The 15,287-nt window shown below is 35.1% G+C and overlaps 2 protein-coding genes across 2 annotated transcripts; one reads left to right on the top strand and one right to left on the bottom strand.

Annotated features, from left to right (window-relative positions):
* The first annotated feature begins 1,369 nt into the window (after positions 1-1,369).
* On the top strand, positions 1,370-5,459 carry LOC146942940 (putative 1-acylglycerol-3-phosphate O-acyltransferase). Its single transcript, XM_085757056.1, has 9 exons — positions 1,370-1,599; positions 1,682-1,918; positions 2,006-2,052; positions 2,142-2,260; positions 2,365-2,525; positions 3,694-3,803; positions 3,889-3,988; positions 4,956-5,079; positions 5,163-5,459. Exons 1-9 carry the CDS (start codon positions 1,460-1,462, stop codon positions 5,286-5,288), a joined length of 1,164 nt encoding a protein of 387 aa, XP_085613182.1. The 5' UTR covers positions 1,370-1,459; the 3' UTR covers positions 5,289-5,459.
* Positions 5,460-10,738: 5,279 nt separating this feature from the next.
* LOC146942939 (uncharacterized) lies at positions 10,739-14,528 on the bottom strand. Its single transcript, XM_085757044.1, has one exon. The coding sequence runs from the start codon at positions 14,330-14,332 to the stop codon at positions 10,865-10,867; it is 3,468 nt and encodes a 1,155-aa protein (XP_085613170.1). The 5' UTR covers positions 14,333-14,528; the 3' UTR covers positions 10,739-10,864.
* Between the last annotated feature and the right edge of the window lie 759 nt (positions 14,529-15,287).

The following is a 15,287-nucleotide window of genomic DNA, read 5'->3' as shown; positions in this document are numbered from 1 at the left end:
ATTCTTTTTATTTTCTAATAATATAGCCATCGGTATTTGTGTTTATTAAAAGTTAAATTATTTTTAGTCTATATATAATATTTTTGATTGACTATATTTTTAGTGCTTATAAAATATATTAGAAAATGATGAGAAAATGTATATTCAAATTATTATTTTTTGTGTTAACTCTTCATTTCTTAGGAAAAGGAGTCTTGATAATATATTTTATTTAGAGTTGAAATATTTTGGGTTAAAAATGTTTTTAGTATCTTTAAAGTGAATGTAAATATATTTATAAGTGTTTTTGAGTCGAAAGTCTTCTCATAAAAAATTGTCTGCAGTAGCTATAAATTACTTAGGGTAAACTATCAAATCGGTCCCTCATCATGTAACAAATGTTTAAGTACATTGTTTAAGGAACCTATAACAATAATCATGTCTCAACACAAATAACGTTTGAGCTTTCCTTGACTATAGCGCGAGTAAGGTATAACATTTAATTAGAAAATCAGGGCTTTTGCCCTCTTTTGTACCAAAAAAAAAACATTTAATTAGAAAATCAAACGCTTATCAAAGTAATAAAAAATCATTTTTATCGTCAACAAATACATGTGATAAAGGACCTTGACTCCTTGAACAAGTAGTCAGTTTCTCGACTATCTTGTGTGTCACACATATTGTTTGACGAAGATTAATCATTGATAAATGCATTATATTTATTTTTTATGATAACTAGATATTTGACATAATGATCGATTAATCTAAAGGCTGGTAGAAATTACTTACCTATAACATACTCCATCCGTTTCAAAATGAGTGTCGCTTTAGCAAAAAAAAATTGTTTCAAAATGAATGTCGTTTTCGGTTTTAAATGCAATAATAACTTTTTCTTTTCAATTGTACCCTTCAATTAATACTATGTTACACTACTTATAAAGTATTATTTTTTCTTTAATGAAAAACAAACTAATAGTTGATTAGGATAATTTGGTAAAATTGCTATGATATTTGACTACTTTATTCCATTCCTTAATCTGTGTGCAATTGGCTAAAGCGACACTCATTTTGAAACGGAGGGAGTATATCATAACATGTTAACTCGAAAACAAAATGCTTGTTTTAACTCATGTACACATATTTTTCGTTATTTGCAAGGGCAGAAAATAAAAAATGAATTATTATTATTATTATTATTATTATTATTATTATTATTATTATTATTATTATTAATTCAAAAGATGAATAATAATGAAATAATAATAATATTGGTGTGCGTCACTCCTTGCGCAAGCAGTTTGGATTGTCAGCGTTGGTTGGCTTCGCTCATAGTTCCTTTTACCTGTTCAAAACAAAACATATATATAATGAATGGAGTAACATTTTAGTCAGAAATTCAAAGCTACGCACTGATTAAACTAATAATTAATTTGATCATAGGAATAGGATAGCGTGGTTCGCAATCTAGAGAATCTGAAAAATGGCGGAAGAAATTAGACAAAACGACGACGTCGGTTCATCATCATCGAAATCTAAAAGCTTCTGGTCTTCACTCCGTTGGATTCCCACTTCAACCGATCATATCATCGCCGCTGAGAAACGCCTTCTTTCCATTATCAAGTAAGTAGTACTAATTTCGTTTCAATTCTTTCTTTTACGTTTATTTACGCTTTTAATTAATAAACTTCAATTTGTTTGGTAGGACTGGGTATGTTCAAGAGCGTGTTAATATAGGTTCTGGTCCTCCTGGCTCTAAAGTTAGATGGTTCCGTTCAACCAGTAATGAACCACGTTTTCTCAACACTGTTACATTTGACAGTAAACCTGATTCTCCTACGCTTGTTATGGTTCATGGATACGCTGCTTCTCAGGGTTTCTTCTTTCGCAATTTTGATGCTCTTGCCTCTCGTTTCAGAATCATTGCTGTTGATCAACTTGGGTGAGTTACTGAGTTATAATATAATATATGCTGCTAATATCATCTGCTTTAACTGCTCTTATCTTTCATTTCTATATATTTTCACAGTTGGGGCGGATCAAGCAGACCTGATTTCACATGTAGAAGTACTGAAGGTTAGTTCAAAATTAAGAGATATACTTTGTTGCTCGACTTTAAGGTCACCGTTTACCTATTTATTTAAATTTCGTTGTTGATCTTGCAGAAACTGAGGCATGGTTCATTGATTCTTTTGAGGAATGGAGAAAAGCCAAAAATCTGACCAATTTCATACTGCTTGGACATTCTTTTGGTGGTTATGTTGCTTCCAAATACGCGCTCAAGGTCAGTATTCCATTGCTGCATTGCATTAAAATGATAAATAATACCGACTTCTTAACTTTCTTTTACCAAACGGCCTGATGCATATTTTATTCATTTTCATATAGCACCCTGAGCATGTACAACACTTAATTTTGGTGGGACCTGCCGGGTTTACAGAAGAAACAGATCCAAAGACTGAGTTTGTTACTAAGTTTCGAGCAACATGGAAGGGAGCCGTTCTGAACCATCTATGGGAATCTAATTTTACACCTCAAAAAATTGTCAGGTAAAAAGGACTATTGTGTCCCATTTTTATCATCCTATGATAAGTTAGCACACATTTTTTAATCAATTGACAGTTTAAGATGATTTGTGATGCCTGTGTATACTTTTATTTATGAAGAGGCTTGTGTATACAATTTTCTGTTATTATATTGGTTCTGGTACGTTGCGCCTCACCTCAGTTTGTTGATACTGTAGAGTCTTCTACTATATATCAGGGTTCTAAAAGAATGTTTGATTATTTCATCTGAAAGATTGTTGATACTGTGTAGATGCTCATTCTCACCTAATCTTAAAATTTAAAATAAGTTGTCTTTGAAATGAAGTGTTGGTTTTCATGATATTGTAATGCATTTCGCACGAGTTCAGGTCAATAATGCTGGACTCCCTTCCTTTAATATGTATTTGTAATTTTGTTATAACTGAAGTTGACCGGCATATTGACTTAAGATTACTAATGAGTTCTACTTAATAACTATTTGGTAATTTCGTTATCACTGAAGTAGACCGACATATTGACTTAGGTTCTCTTTGTCACTGTTGGGTTATTATTACTAACTCTTAAGTCATGGATGTAATCATTTTGGATGAATTTTTATGACCCTTGGCTTAATTAATGGTTGAGGACTTGGAGTTGCCTTCATGTGACTAAGAGGTCACAAGTGGTAAGACTGCCTGGGAAAGGATTCTTCCGTGGCAAGAGCTTTATTGTATATGAGCACGGTGTTTTTTTTTTTTCTCTTATTATGGTTACAAGCAGAAGGAGCTTGTTCCTGGGTTGCCAATCACTTTTTATTGTTATTACTCAAATCAAATATGGGATTAGAGGGGACAGAGTCATTCTTCTACTTGTAGGAACAAGTTTGCATTCTCTTTATGCTACTTCTAAGTATCAGGTTTCAATAAATGAGGGAAAGCTAGAAAAAATGGAATTAAATATCATTCCACGAAGCATGGAATCACCAATCCCTGGTATCGGGAAGGAATTTTCATTTCTGTTTCTGTGGAATTAGCCATGGAAAGGAATCACCCTTACATGTTTTTTGGCCAACAAACATGAGAATAGTCACTCCATAGAATAAAGTATAAAATGGAATCACTATTCTGCATACCAACATTGTTATATTATTTTGTTGATTTTATTAACAGTTTTTCTGATGCATTTGTGGCAGAGGTTTAGGTCCTTGGGGTCCTAACATGGTCCGCAAATATACAAGCGCTAGGTTTGGTACACATTCAACCGGGCAAAAACTGATTGAAGAGGAATCAAGTCTGCTAACTGGTATGGCAAGATATTAAATTGATATATGGTTTGAAATTTAAATGTAACATATTCTAATTCTAATTTGTTTTTCTACCTATTGAAGATTATGTTTATCATACATTGGCGGCCAAAGCTAGTGGGGAGCTGTGTTTAAAATATATTTTTGCATTTGGAGCATTTGCTAGGATGCCCCTTCTTCAAAGGTTTGGCAATCATTCTCTTCCCATCTGATTAGCTGTTTTAAGTAAATGTATTCTGATTTCTGATGAATGAATAATATTGTCTTGAAGACTTTCCAATCATGTCATACATAGAGATATTATATACTATTATTGATCCGAAGTCAATCGAGCCTGCTTTTTTGAGATGCGATTCTTTTTTGTTTTCATTTTTGGGATGAACAATCGTTTAGAGATTTAACTCTATAACCTTATAAAAATTGTAGCACCACTTGCCCACTCCTATTGACTTAATTGTTCTTGTTTTGGTGTAGTAACATACTAATCTATTGACATAGTTTAAAACTTTTAGATAAGAACAACATATACCGACTAGGCAACTACATGTTTGGGAAAAATAGAATAGGTTAGTAGCTGCTGATGGTGATTCAAAACTCAGCATCTGATGATTTGCACATATCTATCCTGTATCACCAGGAGCACATGTGCATCCTGATTTCTGAGGGGAATGGTGGGGACTGTGGGGAGGGGGAGTAAAGGGAGCAGTAAATAGGAAGCAAATAAATATCCAATTTTTTACCAACACAATCAAGATAACTGTTGCGCCTTGTATCATTTGTAAGGGCTCTTTAAGCCCTAAGGTCTTCCCTACATTGCAGTGGAGCATTATCCTTTCACCCTATATTTTTATCATCAAAAAAGAAAAAAGCTTGGCCAGGGAGTTGACCTTGAATTTGTGGTGTGGCATATTACTGACTGATGAATATCTGTGCCTCTTGGGTAAGAATGGAAATGTCTAACCAAGCATTCAGGAAGAAAATTAAAACATGAACTTAAGGGGAAAAAAATTCAGGAATCATGAGAAAAGCTGAATCAATCATTTTTTTGTTTGCAAATTTTAGATAAATATCTTGATTATTAGGATTAATATCCCATGGTTTTTAGCCAATGTCTTGTTAAGGCCTCACCTCTCTACATCACTTTCTTGCAGTGCTCCAGAGTGGAAAGTGCCCACCACATTCATATATGGTTACGAAGATTGGATGAATTACGAAGGTGCCCAAGAAGCTCGCAAGCATATGAAGGTTCCATGTGAAATTATCAGGGTCCCTCAGGTATAATTTTTTAATCAGTACCTAAAACAATGAAACATTTTTTGCAATATTAGAACTAATAAAATTAATTACTTCTATCGCAGGCCGGACATTTTGTGTTCATTGACAACCCAAGTGGCTTCCATTCAGCTGTGTTTTATGCTTGTCGAAGGTTTCTTACCCCAAATTCGGAAAATGAATCTCTTCCCGAAGGGCTATCGTCTGCTTAGGATATAATTTTGCATCAATCCCGTGTATATTAATATTGTTATTATTTATTTTTTTTACTTCATAACTGAATGAAGCCGTGTCTTGTTTCTCAGTAAAGTGGAATATACTGGAAATATATGTAATTGTAATATCAATAATATTGACTTGTTGGGGAACTTTCAGCACAAAAACATATTCTGGTACAATTTTGTTGCACATGATACAAACATATGCTGTGAAATGCAAAAGTGTCATTTATAACATAAGATCAAATATTTTTCACGAGAACGAGATCTACTGATTTATGTAAGGCCCTACACAATCAGAACTCCTGCGGAATTTGTCCTGGTTAGTAAGTTACTACTTACCGGTGCTTTTTACCAATATTCTCCCTGCTGTGTTTGCTTTGGAGACTTGCTCGAACGAAGAAAAAGTGAGGAGTTAAAAAAGGAGTGTACTACTCCATTGATTTAAGGGGTAAACAAGTAGCCACTTGTGTTCAACGGCAGGTGAATGGATATTTGTTTGTGTATGTTTGGTAGTACCATGAATTTGTTAAGATTACAGAGTCCTCATCTGTAGTTTTTAGAAAATTACGGGTGTCTCGCCGAGGTTATGACAAATTCTCTATGATATCAAACATGCACAATTTTCTTTTGGTTTAAATGTGTCATTGGTCCCTGCACTTGCATCAGATTTTGGCATTGGTCCCTGCACTTTTTTTTGTTTGGCATTGGTCCCTGCACTTTGTAAAAATATTGGCATTGGTCCCTCTGTTAACTTTCAGTTAAAAAAAAAAGGTTTAAATGTGTAATTGGTCCCTGCACTTTTAACAGATTTTGGCATTGGTCCCTGCACATTTTTTTGTTTGGCATTGGTCCCTGCACTTTGTAAAAATATTGGCATTGGTCCCTGTACTTTTTTTTGTTTGGCATTGGTCCCTGCACTTGGTAAAAATATTGGTATTGGTCCCTGCACTTTGAAAAAATATTGGTATTGGTGCCACGTGGCATGAAATGATTGGGACCAATACCAATATTTTTCCAAAGTGCAGGGACCAATACCAATATTTTTACAAAGTGCAGGGACCAATGCCAAACAAAATAAAGTACAGGGACCAATGCCAATATTTTTACAAAGTGCAGGGACCAATGCCAAACAAAAAAAAGTGCAGGGACCAATGCCAAAATCTGTTGAAAGTGCATGGACCAATTACACATTTAAACCAAAAAAAAACATAAAACTAACGGAGTGCCACGTGGCCCAATCATTTCATGCCACGTGGCACCAATACCAATATTTTTACAAAGTGCAGGGACCAATACCAATATTTTTACAAAGTGCAGGGACCAATACCAATAGTTTTATGTTTTTTTTTTAACGGAAAGTTAACAGAGGGACCAATACCAATATTTTTACAAAGTGCAGGGACCAATTCCAAACAAAAAAAAGTGCAGGGACCAACGCCAAAATCTGATGAAAGTGCAGGGACTAAAGACATATTTAAGCCTTTTTTTTTTTATGTAATTTTAGATGAGTGAAAATTGTTTGTCACTAAGATGGAACGACAATAGTGATAGATATTTGAGTCTTAACTATATTTTTTAGTCTTAACTTTTTGGTTTAGAGTTTATATATTATGGGTGCGTATTGAAAAATATGTGTTTGGGAACAATCATGTAAACAAATTATAGATGTCTCAAAAAATTATTCTTTGTATTTGCTAACGATTACTTTTGTTCAACAAAAAAGTTGTCTTTATCATTTATCACAAGAATCGAATTACTTTTTAGAAACATTCAATAAGTGGATTTATGGTAAAATTTAAGAAGTTTATGGCAAAAATTATTTAGAAGTACGGATGAGAATAGGTTGAGTCGGACAATACTTTGCTTAAATAGGTTTATTCTGGTTAAACCTAAGTCTGACCTATCACATGTCAAAAAAATTATTTTAAGTGTGGCACGACCTTTTTAAAATCCGTTTGATCTATTAGTTTTATTTTTTTAGTCGAGATTTATTAGTTTGTTTAAAAGTTATTTTATGTTGAGACTTTTAAAAAGAGTATGAGTTCACTAAACGAGTGAGGTTGCACACGGTGTTTAAATAAATTAGATCATAAGCCACGTTGGGCAGTCTAATCTACTCCCACCATATTTAGAAGATTCACTTCAAAACCCTCCCCATATTTGATTTGAACTTTGAACAAATGTGTGTATGTTTTTTACTCACATCAAAAGCATGAGCTGAGTTCAATTAAAAAGGTCAAAAACAGTGACAACCCTTGCTTTCTTGCATCTTCAACTGTATCTCTCTCTCCATTGAAGTTAAAATGGAAAACGACCTATCATTTCTGCATAAAAACGCTGATTGAGTGAGTGAGTCTGCAAATTGTCGTGAGCAATTGAATTCCGGGTTTCACGTTGTGGGGCCATTATTAAATTTCCTCACAATTCACAAATACTGTAAAACGAAATTCACAGGAATACATTAACGCAGGTCAGGCTTTTATTTGTTTCAGACTTTAGGCCATGCAATGCAATGCACCCCTACATCTTTGCCTACTACTACTAAATTTATCACACACAACACAAGCAATGATAATAATACAACTTCTTCTTCATGTCTTTTCCAACTCAACTTTGTCAGTGTCTAGAATTGGATTCTTTTATATCGTCAGTCAATAAAACTCTGGTGGGACCTATGATATGAATACATAATAATATTATATACGAGTAGTATTTTCGTACTATGCAACTATGTCTCCACCATATTAGTGCGTGTGTGACAAGAGTCCGTCACACGAGCGCACTTGGGGTCCAGGTTCTGCTCAAAATTCCCAGTACATACGCCCCTAGTATTCTTGGTTTGGCGCAGTAGTAATAGTTGAGAGTTATAACGGTTAATAGATAACCGATCACCCAACTAATAACTTAACTATAATGGAAGATCTTACTTATTGCGGCGTAATGTTTTATAATGTTTTAAACAAGTATGTAAAAAATCATTAAAAAATTTAAAATTTTAAACATAATTAAACAAATTTTAATTTAACAGGGACTAAAAACACTAACGGAAAACTTTGTAAGGACTAAAAAGTGTGATTTATTTTTATAGGGATTAAAAACAAAATTGCAGATATTTATAGGACCAAAAACTTAATTAACCCTTTTTTCAAAGGGGTAAAACAGACACACACAAACATACATCTTAGTTGTAATGAGCATAATCTTTGCTCATTGAAAAAGAAAGAAAGTACCTTACTTGACCAAAAAAGTATTTGACAAAAAAACATTAAATGATTAATAATGAAATAAAGTGAAAATTAAAAAAGTAATTTAAAAGTCATTTTGTTCGAATCCTTGCGTCAACCCTTTTCCCTCAAAAAAAAAAAAAAAAGTAATTTAAAAAGATAATGCGTTGATGGATGCACTATGAACTAGTGTGTGTATATGATTATGAAAGAAAAGGTAGTGTGTATATAAAACTTGGCCAATATCGAAAATGCTTATTGTTAGGGCTGGACAAGAATTGGGATATCGACCCAAACCGCCCGGCCCGTTGAGTCCGAAATGCGTCGGTTCGGGTTAAGCGGGTCAACCGGGTAAGGTGGGGCAAAAGAAATGGGTTGGTGTGGTTTAGTGTGGGCGGTTTCGGATGGGGTGGATAGGCCCAACGAAACCCGTATCCGTCCGCACAGATACTGCTTTATTGGTAAAACGCACATGTTATTGCCTAGACTGCTGCTGAACCTTTTGAAAAATAAAAAATATCATGTAGTAGCTACTAGATGGTGTTACTTTTGTTACTCATTTAATATATTAATTGTTATTTCTCTCTCAATTTAGAATGCTTTACAGCTAATACTACAATTCTTTTTTATTTTGGTTTTCTCTTTCTCTCTCACTTATCTCTTACTACCAAATGTTCTCACTCTCTCATTTTACAGTGTGTTAATCTTCATCATCATTTCGTGGTGTATTCTTCAGCAACACTTCCATGAACTATTTTCCAAAGTTGAGCACATAATCGAGATCCACACAACAAATCTTCCATCAAATATTGTTTGATCTATCATCTTTTTTATTAGATATCCATTGCCTCAAGTCTCAACCATTGTTGAGCTTTTTCTTGCCATCTATTTTTATTTCGTTGAATTCAGTTTGGATCTACTATTCTGAGAAACTCAAAACCGAGAAACCGAACCGGCGAACCTGTAAACCGACGAACCCGTAAACCGAAAAACCGAGAAAATCAATGGACGGAAATGGGCCTAGTTATACCACCCGCGGTTTGTCCTGGTTGAGGGTTTTGAGCCCGAAACCCGTCCGAACCCGCCTGTTGTCCACCGCTACTTATTGTAATTGTTTGTGGTACTGGTTAGCATAAATTAAAAAACTTAGGAAAATAAAATAAAATGATCACAAATGGAAGCACGTGGTGTTGTAACATGATACTCTAAAACTTTTTGGGTTAATTAAGTTTTTGGTCCCTATAAATATTCAGAATTTTGTTTTTAGTCCCTACAAAATAAAATCGCACTTTTTAGTCCCTATAAAATTTTTCATCAACATTTTTAGTCCCTATAAAATTTTTCCATCAGCATTTTAGTCCCTGTAAAAAAATTCGATAAACATGTTTTGTCCCTAAAATGCTTAAGGAAAATGTCACAGGGACTAAAAAGTGTAATTTTATTTTGTAGGGACTAAAAACAAAACTGTGAATATTTATAGGGACTAAAAACTTAATTAACCCAAACTTTTTTATCGACTAACCATTTTTGTTTTGTTTTCTATTAGGAAAAGCAACAACTTTCGATGGAGCGCACAACCCATTCGCCCCTTTTCGATGTTCTTGTCTGGTTCCATTCCATGTCATCATACCTTAACGGCTACTTTTGTTTATGTTCCTAACTTGACACGTGGACACATCCTTTTCTATGACCACGGTCAACAAACTTGTTTCGTGCAAGGAATTCCGGAAGTGAAATTTGTTTGACCATTTGAAAACGGCGCCGTTTAGTCAAAGCTACTACATTAGCAGCATAATAATGTCTTCACGCAGCAATTAAGGATCAATTAACACTGAATTAATGAAGGAGTGAATTGATAGTGCGTATCATCATCACGAGTCTTATTTATACTACTACTACAATAGTCAAAGCTTTAGGGTGCTTTGAACTCTGAAGGGTTGCATTTAGCTAAAGAGTGAGACCATATGTGCTTGCTTCTGCTTATTAGCTTCTTTATTAGTGATACATATGAACGTGGAGCTCAATTAATTTAATTGGTTGTCATATTTTGGGGTATCCCACTTCACCTCTATTGTACTTACTTTATAGTTTTACTTTTCTATCTGTGAAAGAGTTCTAGAAATATGAGTTAAGTTATCAATTATTCTAATCAAAATTTGAATTGGCAAATGATAGTCACTTCATGTAGCTTCACTTTGTACAAGACTAAATGATCAATTACGCAACCCAGACAATTTTAATTTGATTCAAAACTACTAATCACACAACAAATTGTCATTACAATACATGAAACAAAAATTGAACAATAATGGCCATGAAGGGATGAAATTTTCCAATGAAAAATCAAGAAGCAGGGGAAGGTAGTGTGGTGGGATCAGCAGAGGAAGGGATATCAGGTCCAACACGACAACCTTCAAGCATGAAAACAATATCATTAATTGAAGGTCTATCAAGAGGATCATGTGCTGTGCAAAGTAGTGCAACTTTAACACCTAACAAAAACTCTTCCCATTCTGATGATTCTTGATCAATCTCAAGCAAACCAGGTTCCAACAACTCCGAAATCAAACCTCTTTGTAACTGCTTCTTCACCCACTTCACTATATCTTCATCTTGTGTAAACATCACTGCCTTTCTCCCTGTCAATATCTCCAATAAAACTATCCCAAAACTGTAAATATCTCCTTCCTTTGTTACTTGTCCTGATAACACTGCTTCCGGTGCCACGTACCCCAAAGAACCAACTGGCGTCGTTGTTGAGGACGACGCAGTTGCTTCTATTGGACTATTAACCATTGTTAACCGGTCAAGCCCAAATTCAGATAAATGGGCTTCAAAATCAGCATCAAAAAGAACATTTTGTGGCTTAACATCGCCATGAACAATTTCCACCGAGTGTAAATAACCCAAGCCACGAGCAATACCTAATGCAATCAAATGACGCATTGGCCAATTCAAAACATGACCATCTTGTTGTGAAGCTTCTTGAAGCAATGTACCTAAATTTCCGTTTGGCATGTAATCATAAACTAATAGTCTTACATCAGGTGGTGGTCCTGCATAATATCCACGTACAACTGTTAAGTTTCTATGCTTAACTTTGCCTAATGATTCTGCTTCTTTGCGGAATGTAGCTTCATCCATCAATGTTGATCCGTTTGGAAGTCTACGAATTGATAGAACCATTCCGTCTTGATATGAGGCTTTGAAAACAAGTCCATGTTTTCCTCTGCTTAAAACGTTTTCTTCATCAAAGTTTCTTGTTGCTTCTAATGTTTCAGCATATGTGATTTTGTTGTTGAATACTATGAGTTTTGGTCCTCCATTTTCACCACTTCCTCTACTGTTTCTTTCCCCATTTGAGCCTGCACTTGGACTGCGTTTCTTCTCACCTGTTACGCCTTCTCGAAGCTTTCTTCGCCACCTTAAGAGACTATAAACATAGCCACAACAACACAATGCTAAAAGACATAGTCCTGCAGCTGCAACACCTATGATGATGATTAGTCTTTTTCTCTTTCGTCTTTTCGATTTTCCACATTCTCTATGCAATGGTTTCCCACATAACTTCTTGTTCATTGCATATGCAGACGGGTCATTGAATCTAGAACTCAGCATTGGTGGAATCTCACCATCGAGGTTGTTGTTGGAAACATTTAAATACTTCAAACCCGAAATGCGCGAAAGACCAACCGGAATGACTCCTGTCAATTGATTTGAAGAGAGGTTCAAAGTCTTCAAATTTGATAATTTGGACAAGGATTGTGGTATGTGACCAGTTAAGTGATTATCATCCAAATCAAGTGAATTCAAAGCAGAACACTTTGATATCTCATCTGGGATCTCACCTTTGAATCCATTGTATCCCAAATTTAGCTCCTTTAAACGTGAAAGTTTAGAGATAACACTTGGAACAATGTTACCTGCTAAACGATTTGACTGAAGCTCAAGCACTTCAAGTTGAGAACAACCACCAATCTCATTAGGTATTGAACCAGAAATGAAATTGTGAGACAACGAAAGAACAACTAAGGAACTTAGAAAACCATAGGTTGTTGGAATGTTGCCAACAAAATCATTGGAACTGAGATTAAGATACTTTAGACTAACAATGCTGCTGAAACCCTCAGGAACAGCACCACTCAAATGATTCTCATCAAGTGCCACAACTTCCAAACTTGGTAATCCGAAAACCTCGACAGGTAACTCACCTGAAAGATTTTGTTTGCTTAAATCCAACACTCTCAGTTTCATCAAATCCCCTAGTGTAGCTGGAACACTACCAGAAAAACCACAGTGACTCAAATTAAGAACCTGCAAAGCCATCAAGTCTCCAATTTGAGACGAAACTTGACCGGAGAATCTATTATTGCTGAGATTTAAAACACTCATGTTACCTAACTGCATGATCTCCAAAGGCAAAATCCCATTCAATTTATTGTTGCTTAAATCCAAAATCTCTAACTCATTAAGCATTCCATAACTCTTTGGAATTGAACCGGTAAAAAAGTTACCACCAAGGGATAACTCCTTCAAACTTTTCAATTCTCCAAGAAAATAAGGAATGAGACCTGATAATCGATTTCTTTGAAGATCAAGAACCTTCAACAACCTACATTTCACAATGCTACTTGGAACAACACCGGATAACAAATTATCGGAAAGCCTTAACTCTTCTAACAAAAAAAGATCTCCAATATCTTGAGGCAGAGAACCTGAAAATGAGTTTCCAGAGAGATCAAGACCCTTCAAAGATTTCACATTGGTCAACCAAGAAGGAAACAAAGCGTGAATAATGTGATTCTCTTTAAGGTCTAAAATCTCCAAAAAATAATCAACACATTTTCCATTTTGAGGGTTTGAAATACCCGTGATCCTATTAAACCCAAGCTGAACAATACGAAGATTAGTAGCATTGTTATTATTGTTGTTGTCTTCATTGCAAAACAGTGTTGTGGGGACAAAACCAGAAAATTGATTCATTGAAAGTGACAGCACTTGAAGCTTTGGCATAGTCCCTACCGTGGAAGGAACCAACCCACCAATGAAATTATCCTCAGCACTAAGGTGCACCATAGAAGAACAGTTTGCAACAGCAGAAGGTAACGTTCCATGAAGATGGTTGTTGTCTAACCACAGATACTCCAAATGCTGTAATGCTCCGACAGTAACCGGTATTCCACCGGTGAAGTCATTATGTGAAAGATTGATAAGTTGAAGCTGAGATTTAGAGGAAAAGTTCCCCGGAATGTCACCGGAGAACGAGTTAGACGACAAGTCAAGGAACCTTAGGGAGTTGGAGAGATTATTTGGTATTGTCCCAGAGAGAAAGTTGCGAGCAAGGTTGAGAATTTGAAGGTTAGTGAGACTGAGAAGTGAAGGAGGGAGATAACCAGAGAGAGAGTTGTTGTGAAGATAAACAGCACGTAGGAAGAGACAATGAGAAAGAGAAGAAGGTATTGATGAGTTAAGGTTGTTGGAATGAAGACTAAGTTTACGAAGCTGTGAGAGATTAGAGAGTGATGAAGATATTGAACCAGTGAGTTGAAGACGAGGTAAGCGTATTGTGTGAACTCTGTTGTTGTTGTTGTTGTTGTAACAGAGAATGCCATGCCAGTCACATGGTGCTGAAGGGGTTGATGGATCCCAAGTAGTTAAGGCATTGAGTGGGTCAAGAAGGTTTAGTTTGAAGATTGTTAAGGCTTGGATTTCGGAATGAGATGAGTTGATTTGTGTTGGTGCTGCTGCATGTGTTAAGGTTAAGGTGGTGAAGTATGCAATGAAGGTGAGAAATATAGCCGTTGTTGCCATTTGTGTTTGTGAGTTGAAGGAAGAAGAAGAAGAAGAAGAGATGTACTACATAGTAATAATAATGTTTGGTTTGGTGGGTGGATTCTGGGAATGATGTTTGTTTGTATTTGCTATTGGTACTAGCTAGTTATTCACAATCACAGGAGCGTTTGCTCAACTCTGCTGCTTTGGTTTGGTCACTGCAAACGCTGCTGTTCCCCACAACAAGAGTCAGTTGTTGTATTTGTATGTGTGATCTCTTTCTTATTTTATGTTGCGTAGATGATGTGGAAGAGTAATATAATAGTAGTATTAAAAAAAGAAAGAAAATACGGATAAAAGCCTCAACTTTTAGAACATGGACATTATTATTAATGACTCCATTCATTACATTACATACGGATCGGATCATTTGGATATCTACCAATGGATACGGGTTTTACAGTTTTACCCCACAATAATGGAAGAAGCAATGGAGATGGATGTTACCTTTCTCATTGGCGGCCTTTTTTTCTCTTCATGTCGCTCTTGCTGACATCACTCAAATATTCTCACAAGTATTTTTGTTGTGATACCATACCATTGTGATTCTATTTTTTATTTTTTTTTTGGAATATAAGGGTGTATTGGATTGTGATTTCAAAGGATTTTAATAGACTTTTTTATGATAAAAAAGTTTGGTTGTATTCAATCAAAACTTTTATAAAATCTAAATAAATTTTGTGGTATTCAATCAAGACTTTTTTTTAAGACAACAAAATCCGTTGGTATTCAATTGAGATTTCAAGGAACTTATAAATTGTCTCTTGGTATTGAAAATTATAGAGATTTTAATGGATTCATTCATGGAATGGATTATGTGAAACTATTTAGTTAAAATAGACTCATCAAACAATCTTACACAAACTCTTGAGATTTTGTGATACTCTCTCCCAAACTCTTTTATTTTTTTTAATTTATTTTTTGAATCTTGTCC

This window comes from Medicago sativa, chromosome 3 (genome assembly GCF_051527215.1).
Source record: "Medicago sativa cultivar Bolivia chromosome 3, Bolivia_mono, whole genome shotgun sequence".
In the NCBI taxonomy this organism is placed as follows: domain Eukaryota; kingdom Viridiplantae; phylum Streptophyta; class Magnoliopsida; order Fabales; family Fabaceae; genus Medicago; species Medicago sativa.
The sequence above is the reverse complement of the archived record's forward strand: the minus strand, read 5'-3'. Positions and strand labels throughout refer to the sequence as shown.

Bases quoted from the DNA above. Each gene is read 5' to 3' on its own strand.
- LOC146942940 (XM_085757056.1), top strand. From the start codon at position 1,460: ATGGCGGAAGAAATTAGACAAAACGACGACGTCGGTTCATCATCATCG. The intron at 2,261-2,364 runs GTCAGTATTCCA...ATTTTCATATAG, and splicing joins CTTCCAAATACGCGCTCAAG to CACCCTGAGCATGTACAACA. The intron at 3,804-3,888 runs GTATGGCAAGAT...TACCTATTGAAG, and splicing joins GGAATCAAGTCTGCTAACTG to ATTATGTTTATCATACATTG.
- LOC146942939 (XM_085757044.1), bottom strand. From the start codon at position 14,332: ATGGCAACAACGGCTATATTTCTCACCTTCATTGCATACTTCACCACC.